The sequence below is a fragment of the Eurypyga helias genome, unplaced genomic scaffold, assembly GCF_000690775.1.
Source record: "Eurypyga helias isolate BGI_N326 unplaced genomic scaffold, ASM69077v1 scaffold27947, whole genome shotgun sequence".
Classification (NCBI taxonomy): Eukaryota; Metazoa; Chordata; class Aves; order Eurypygiformes; family Eurypygidae; genus Eurypyga; species Eurypyga helias.
This window is the reverse complement of record NW_010261620.1, coordinates 1-8967: the sequence shown is the minus strand read 5'-3', so window position 1 is coordinate 8967 and position 8967 is coordinate 1. Positions and strand designations below refer to the sequence as shown.

At 43.7% G+C, this 8967-nt stretch overlaps 1 protein-coding gene across 1 annotated transcript; it reads left to right on the top strand.

Moving 5' to 3' along the window:
* The first annotated feature begins 2609 nt into the window (after nucleotides 1-2609).
* LOC104502471 (glutathione S-transferase-like) lies at nucleotides 2610-8056 on the top strand. The gene is made up of 6 exons (XM_010155439.1): nucleotides 2610-2696; nucleotides 3628-3679; nucleotides 5663-5795; nucleotides 6653-6794; nucleotides 7479-7610; nucleotides 7937-8056. The coding sequence occupies exons 1-6, from the start codon at nucleotides 2610-2612 to the stop codon at nucleotides 8054-8056; spliced, it is 666 nt and encodes a 221-aa protein (XP_010153741.1).
* The last annotated feature ends 911 nt before the right edge of the window (nucleotides 8057-8967 follow it).

Sequence of the window (8967 nt, the reverse complement as noted above, 5' to 3'; positions counted from 1 at the left end):
TGTCTGTCTGTCCAGCAGTGCTGGCAACATTCTTTGCAGCAGTGTAGCTTAATCTTTTACTCTTAAAAAACCTTGTGCTAGCAGCAAATGTCAGCACAAATGTCCCAGAAGCCCAGAGGGGAAAGCAGTCACTTCTCAAGGAAGCCAATAAAACGTTCTCATGCAGAGAGGCTGGAGGGAAGAACCTCCCAAAAGGTAAGAAAGGGACAGAGAGAAGAACAGAGCCCAGACCAGAAGGCGGGGGCTATAGGGTGTGTTGTCGGTGAGCAGTCCTCTGCTTTAAAGCCTGTTTCTCCTCACATGCCATACAGGGCACAGAGTGACCCATTCCGGTACTAGGCACCTCCTAAAAGACAAGACGTTGCAGTGGTGACCGTTTTGCTGCCTCGTCCTTCTGTGGTTCTAGCTCTAAATAAATATTTACACTTATTTTATTGTCAAGCATGGAACACATTGATCTATCAGGTACCAGCAGTGGAGACTGATGGGATGAGGATCATTCTCAGCTACATAGCAGCAAAGTACAATGTCTCCAGAAAGGACCTGGAGGACAGTGACCTCTGTACTACAACAACTCAGTTTTTTTGTTTGATAGACTACAGTTCCTACAACCCCTCTGTGTAATATGAGAAGAATATCCCAGCTCACAGTTACATTCAGCGTGATTTAACAGATTTTTATATAACGCATTGATTTGCCTGCAGGTGATGTCAACAGTATTAACCAGCTAGATTAGACAAGCGGGATGGTGCACGGGGTTTTATGCTGTGTTGACTCTTTAAAGTCAACGGAGTTATCAGAAGACAGCAGCCAGGAGTGCAGAGAGCAGTTTGTGTTACTGATGCTGCTCTTCATTCACTGTCTCCTACAGCTGTCTTTGGCGTGAATTTTCACCAAGGGACATTCAGGGAATCAATTTTGACAGAAACAGAAAAAAACCCCAACCTTTTATGTCCAGGAATAAAATTCAGCAGAAGAAATGTCCTGAATATCCCCCATCCCTAAGGAAGGGAAAGGAATCTTATGAAGGATTCAAGCTGAATTATTTGACGTGACTTATGTAAAGCAGCAATCTGTTAAAAGTAAAAAACCCATGAAATATTAAAATAAGATTTTGATTGCTGTCACTGTATGTTTTTTACCTGTGGTGGCTTTTCAGCCTTTCTGATTATTTTTAACTAGCAGGTTGCCAAACAATGAAAATAGGAAGCATGGAATTTTCTACTGGCACAAATGTTCCCAATGATCGTGACCTTTCATGCATCTTACATTTGTACCCAGTCATCATTAGTCAGGAATTTATTTTCTGTTGGTGAGAAGCGACTACACAGACCTAATTGGTTTTATTTGTTTAAGAAATAGGAGTTTTCCATTGGCAGAAAAGTGTTTGCAATTCTCCTTGTAGGAGGGGTTACAGACTTATATAATCTCAAGGCAAAACTACTGAGAGCTTAGAGTGAGTTGGACTGTGTACAAGGTAAGCTCTTTGGATTTTGGACAGGCACAGGGAATTAGTGTACTTGAAACTGAGTCAGTGAATGGGGTTTATGGATTAACAACTTTCTTTACTGACAGGGTTATGTGCATCAAATGTTAAATTATTAATCAACTGCTTTCTAGGTGTACAGATTTAAGAAACAGAAATTTAGATCTCAGAAGTGTGGAGTGCTTCCTCTTACCCCCCTCTACCTATCGTAGAGAAGATGACATGTTATTTGCAAGGAGAATATAGGGGGTTTTTAGCCATTTGCTTTTGCTGCTCTTAATAGTTCAGCTTTGTTGTTGACATGGTGTTAATAACGTAGTGAAGTTAGTACAAACTAGGCACTATTTGCATGTTTGCTGCTGCTGTGCACATACTGGTTCTGGTTGGGGGGCATGCCAGTCTGTTTAGGAAGTGCTGTTGCTTTAAATTCCAGCAAAAGGTTGGAATTGAACTGAGCAGGTATTGCACTTTGGCTCTGTCTGTGGTAAAGGTAAATCTAATGTTATCAGAGACGAAATGAAATTCCATGTCTTCAGGTGTTTGCCTAAAGAAATAAGAGGAGCGGGGAGTGTTGTAGATCGAATGCTTACAATGGGGGGGGGGGGGCAAATCCTTCCTGTATGTCCATGGGGGGGGGGGGGGAGCAAATCCTTCCTGTCACTTTATAACAGAGCATAATGGCTGCTGGAGAAAGCACAGCAATTTTATACAGTTAATATTGTGCATCTGATTAAACAGTAAACTGTACCTTGTGATAATGCCAAAGTAAACAGCACAGTGTATCTTGCACACCCTGCTTTTTGGTCAGAGCAGAATGCTTTGGGATGCAAGTGGGTTTTGATTTGCTTGCTCTCTGACAAGGGCCAATCGCCCTCAGTACAGAGTTCTGCGTAACTGAACTGCTCGTGTACAAGACATTAAGGCAAAATATGGTCTCTCAATAGAGTCTTTTACCTCCTCTACTAATTTGATGAGTCTTGGGCCATAAATCATGGGTTTGAAAGAAGACAACTTTGAACAATGGTTGGGAACCAGTTAGAGACTCAAAACCAGCCTTCTGAATCTTTATTTTGCAAAACTTATTTCTTTACTCCAGATTGTAGGAAACCAGGCACGTAGAAACATGTCTGCGAAACCCAAGCTGCACTACTTCAATGGACGAGGCCGAATGGAAACAATACGGTGGCTACTAGCAGCAGCCGGGGTTGAGGTTTGCCTCTGGTTTTTATACTAAAAGCATGTGACAAATATGTATTTTTACTGTTCCTTACAAAAAATGTGACTGACTCTGCACTTAGGGCAGTGCTGACCAAGCCAACGATGACTGCTAGCTTACCCCAAGCAGGGGGCAAGTTCCTGTTTCACTTCCCAGCGTCATGTGCCAAGCCTACGGGTAGCACCATAAATGTTTTGCCCCTGTAGCTAGTGAAAGGAAAGACATTTTAATCCACAGCAGCAGAACTTTGCTCCTTATCTTCTGATCAGGGGGGTTGAGCACTTTCAATTCTGAAGACCCGGTGTCCAAAAATGCAAAAAATCATTATGCCTACTAAAATGTATCTTACCCCTGAAGGTACCGTATATTAGAAAACACAGCGTAATTGGCTTTACCTCTGCTGGTTTCTGATATTAAACTGGAGAGGGAGTGTGGGGATCTGTGTGCTTTAAGAGCAGTGAGATTTTGTCATGGTGACAGGCAATGTGCCAGAAAGCTGCACAGGGGGAAACACAATCTCTTCTCTGTCCCTCCTTTTGCCCGCTTGTGGCAAGGGAGCTGTAACACAGCTCTGCTGCTGCAGCGTGAATTTACCTATCCTCCCCTCTCCCTTCAACATCTCTTGCCAGCACTGACAACAGAAGCTGCATGGTCATCATTTGCTCCGCAGACAGGTGTTTGTACCTTCTGGTCACCTCAGCTTTAGCCAAAATCTTACCTGTGCAGAAATATGAACGGCATGTGAGAGGGAAAAGGAGAGGATCTGACAGAGGCAAAATAATTTAAGATATAACTTTCAAATCTGCTCTATTCTTTAAATAATAAAATTCCCCAAAACACAGCTCTTTGGGCTCTCATTGTCTCATGCAAAGCAGGAGGTAAAACATGCAGGGACAACGCAACATTTCTTCTCTGTTTCCTGCAGTTTGAAGAATGTTTTCTGGAAACAAAGGATGATCTGATAAAGTTACAGAAGGGTATGTTTCCTTCACTTCTTAATAACTTGATAATAACAGTAATAATAATTGTTTGTCTTAGAACACCTAAGAATTCTTACATCTCTTAAAAAGGAAATCTAGACTGGATTTTATATGAGGTATCACAGATGCACACTTGCAGTGTGTTAGATGGTGTCATCCACACCGTTGCTTCAGTCTTCACAGGATCACAGAAGGGTTGAGCTCAGAAGGGACCTCTCTTGATCATCTGTTCCAACTCTGCTCCTCAAGCAGTTGCGCTAGAGCCAGTTGCCTATGTTGGTGTCCAGTTGGGTTTTGGGTATCTCCAGGGATGGAGACAGCCTCTCTGGGCAACCCATGCCAGTGTTCAGTCACCCTCACAGTAAAAAAAGCCTTTCCTTAAGTTCAGATTTCCTTCAGTTCAGATGATTGACTCTCCTGTGTGCCCATCACCTCCTGTCCTACGACAACACAGGGTTTTGTCATCTGATCAGAAGTTCTTCACGGAGAGGGTGGTGAGGCACTGTAACAGGTTGCCCAGAGAAGCTGTGGATGCCCCATCCCTGGAAGTGTTCAAGGCCAGGCTGGATGAGGCTGTGAGCAACCTGGTCTAGTGGAAGGGGTCCCTGCCCATGGCAGGGGGGTTGGAACTAGATGGGCTTTAAGGTCCCTTCCAACCCAAAACGCTCTGTGATTCTATGATCACCTTTGAAATTCATTAGCATTTTCAGTTGCCTACAAAGCTGTTGCTTTATAATCCGTATGAAACCAGGGTTCCAGATTTCTGAGTTTCACCTGTACCTCTGATGCATTCCTGTTTCCCAAGTCAGCTACTCACCTTGCTGTCTTCAGCTTCTGTCTTTGTGAACACAATATTCACATTTCCTCCAAACTGAATTACATGTCTGTGCTCTTCCAGCTCACTTGGCTTTTCAAAGAAGTCTGAGCTAGGGTTTTGTAATCCTGCTTTCCTTTAGGAGGCAGGACTGGATCCCCCTGCCACCTGCTGGCTTTCAAAAAGTATGTCAAGACACATGCCTAAATTAAGATGTGCCCTTAAGAGCAGACAGTTTCTCTGCCTGCTTGCCTTACAGTGGATACAAAGACGGATGTGGCTGATGAGTTATTTGAGTCAAAATCCCTGCCATCCCTGGCTGTCTTCAAGGCCAGCCTGAATGAGGCTTTGAGCAACCTGGTCTAGTGGAAGGTGTCCCTGCCCATGGCAGGGGGGTTGGAACTAGATGGGCTTTAAGGTCCCTTCCAACCCAAACCATTCTATGATTCTATAAAAAATATGATTCCATAAAACAAATACTCTGACTTGCTTCTCTGATCAGTTCCTGGACGTATTTTGACTACTTCTTTGCTAGAATAAGGCTTCTGCAGACCAATAAGGGATTTACATGGCTACAGTCTCACACCAAGTGCTATTTGGCTCTTGCAGGAATCTCATGAAACCCACCCATTATTCCCTGCTTCGTGCCCGTACAGACGTATGTCATCGTATAACGTCAACAGAGTAGTCACAAAGATTATATGCGTGTATATTCTCACTGTATGTTGACAAGCCCTCACCACAGTCCAGATTTCTGTAATACTTACCAAAGCATGACAGCAACTGACTCATTATGGGTTGGATCATTCGGTCCTCATCTGTATTAACTGCCGTGAAAATCACCTGAGTTAGGGCCACGCAGCACAGGACTTGTCTTCTGCAGTGTCTGACTGCTAAAAGTTCTACATTTGGGTGATTTTTCAGATCTGAAGAAACTTCAAGAACCAGACTTCTATTTTTTGCTATTGATTTCTATGGTTTTACGTTATTAACATGTCACTAAGAAACGGTTCTTGGCTTCATGTTAAGCTTTTTCTACACCATGCTATGAAAGCGAGGAAGATGCCACAACTCGGAGATAATATGTCTGGTTACTTTGTCAAACACTCACTCACGGTTCTCACTCAGAGACTGAATGTCTCCTTTTCTTGTCCCCTTTCCCCAAGATGGATCCCTGCTCTTCCAGCAAGTGCCCATGGTGGAGATCGATGGGATGAAGATGGTGCAGACCAGAGCCATTGGCAACTACATAGCCACGAAGTACAACCTCTACGGGAAGGACCTGAAGGAGAGAGCCCTGTACTCTAACAGTACTACCTTTGCTTGTTAGACTACAGTTCATGCTGCCCCTCTTGCGTAACACGAGAGTATCCCAGCTCACAGATTCAGGGTGATACAGCAGATTTCATGTAGCACGTGTTGACTGTGACCATGGGGGATGCCTACAACAGCAGTAACCAGCTAGCCTAGATAGGCAGGATGGTGCAAGGGAGTTCATGAGTATCAAAGGTCAATACAGTTATCAGAAGACAGAAGTCAGGAGCGCAGAGGGCAGTTTGTCTTACTGGTGCTGCTTTTTGTTTTCTCCTGCAGTTGTCAGCAGCAGGCACTTCCACCACTTCAAATTCAGGGAAATGTCTTTGATGGAAACAAACAACAACTCTCTTTAATAACCAGGAATTGCTTTGTAAAGGACAGGGCTCTTAGGGCATATGATTTGATCTGAAGTATTTTAAAATGCTTCAAGTTAATTGGCACAGATAAATACATTTCATGGTATTTGTTAGGAATGATATAGACCCACTGTTTAACCTACCATGTCTGACTGGAATTTTAACACAAGTTTGGATGACACATATGGCAATTTTGTACTCAGGTTCAAAAAACTTAATTCGGAGAAGAATCACCCTTAGTGAAAAAGGGTAGGGGTATATGGTCTTTTAGTCTGTGGTTAGGCACCTTGCACTTGTCTTTCACCCATCCTCCCTCGGACCCCCCCCAGAAGCTACTGCACTCCAAGGGGAACTGCTCCAACCTATGAATGCTGGATAGAAGAGGCAGAGAGTCCCCAGCATCTCAGTGGGGTTACGCCAGTAGCTATGACACTATTCAGACCTACTGTGTTGGACTTGACCCACTGGATCTTTTCCTTTCAGGATTGATATGTACGTGGAAGGAGTAATAGATCTGAATGAGTTACTCATGACCCATCCTTTCCAACCAGCTGATAAAAAGGAGCAACACTTTGCTAGTATTGTGGACAAGGCCACCAACAGATACTTCCCAGTCTTTGAGAAGGTATGTGGCAAAGATGTAGTAGCTTAAATAATACTGTTTTCCTGAAATTCCATCCTGGGTCTACACAATTTTTAGTGAGGAAAACAGAGAAGAAAATATATCACTTAAATGCCATCGTTTTGGTGGGGCTGGGATGAGGATGGAGGCAGGACTTTATGGAGGGGACAGAAGGCGCTACAAATCTGGGAGAAATGCAGAGCTGAAAAATCCCAGGGCACACTGAGCTCCCCAAACATCCACATTCCAGTTGGTATGTTGTTTCAGACAAAAGCTGCTGTAACATCAGCTTTTGAGTTTCCTCCCAAGTGCAGAATCCCCTGTACCATACAGGCAGCTTCTTCTGTAACAAAAGGCAGCATGGATTAGCTGGGTGTCAGGACCACGAGGCACAGGTTACGTGTGGAGAGCTCTCAATGCAATATTCCCAAAACTGAGGAGGAAACAGGTGAGAAGTAAGGGAGCTGCCCGTAATTTTAGAGTCTTACTATGCCTAGGCTGAAATTAAGCCGCTTGCAAATTTTGTACAGGCATTTGCAGGGATGGTTGTATCTCATTTCTTACTGCATTTCCTTCTTGCAAGCACAGTTCCATCCAGTGCATGACCTTGTTTTGCAGATATCCTATTAAGTCACAGAGAGAGAGAGAGAAAAAAAATCACATCTGCTTCTGGTTCTCTGTTTTTAGGTTTTGAAAGACCATGGACAAGACTTTCTTGTTGGCAACCGGTTCAGCAGGGCAGATGTGCAATTACTTGAAACCCTTTTAATGGCAGAAGAGTACAAGCCTGATATACTTGCCAAATTTCCTCTCTTGCAGGTAATTGAATGTCCGGTTTTAATGGACAATGAATCAAAGCAGGAACACTGATTCAAACTGGCTGAGAGATACGGTAGAGTGGGAGGGTGAGGAAAGAAGTGGAAGGCAGTATCAAAATCAAATATCCCAAGTACTTTTAGCCAGCCTCAGATACTGATGGTTATTGCCCTCTTCTGTCACTATAGCTGCAAAAGCGTAATAGGCTGAAGTATATAGATTCTCCTGCAGGATCAAACCATAATGTTACCTGGAGCACTGGTAACTCCTAAATGTCTGACAGTTACCATAGTTCTTAAGCACAGCGCTGTTTTGGTTTTGTTTTGTAGAGTTTCAAAGCAAGAATAAGCAATGTGCCCACAATAAAGAAATTCCTGCAGCCTGGCAGCCAGAGGAAACCACCACTACAAGAAACAGATGTACCAAAACTGATGAAAATTTTCCACTAAGCAGCAACCTAAACCCACAGAAACTCTACTTCACTGTCTTCGTGTTTGCTGATAGTGGCAAAGTGAAATTAATGAAAATAGTGAAAAGCTTTTTGCTGTCTCTGTCCTCAGCTACAGGACTGGTTTTAGCCTGCTGCAAACACTTCCAAGGTAAATCTACATGAGCATACCAGCAAATGCAATAGTTTACTGAATTAGGGGGTACACGGGACAACACAGGATGTCTTAAATTTCTGAAGAGAATACCTGAAATAAAGTCTTACTATCGACACGCAAAACCAGTTTGTTCAATGACTTCTTGCTGCTACTTACACACCTAAGGGCTCTCTGGTTCTCTCTTTCTGGCATTCCCAAGAATTGCAGAAATTAAGAGAGTTTATCCCAAACAGTGGGTGACACGTCTGTTCTGGGACATGCCAAGCAAAGCGTGCAGGTCCTGGTTTGGTAGGGATGATGGGTTTGGATTCAGCTTTCCTCTGGAACTTAACTTCAAGTATGCTCTGGCCAGATGTGCTGGTCTTAGTCAGGAGTTAATTTTCTTCACAGCGGCTGGTATGAAGCTGTGTGTCTGGATTTACCCTGAGAAAAGTACTGATGAGGTGTCTTTTTAGCTGGTGCTGGGCAGCGCTTGCACCAAATTCAAGGTCTTTCTCAGCTTCTGATACCGCAGCTGCGTTCCCAGCTTTCTCACTACAGGCAGTGTGGGGGTACACCCAGTTCAGATGGGTCACCCAAACTGACCAAAGGGGTATTGCATGCCATAGCACGTCATACTCAGTACATAAGCAGGGAGTGGGCTCCAGGGGCCGTAACTCCTTTGCTAGCTCTTGTGTGAACTCTTTTTCTCCTTAACTCCTTTGCTAATTCTTTTGCTAATTCCTTCACTGGCTCGTTCATCAGTGAGTTGGTGG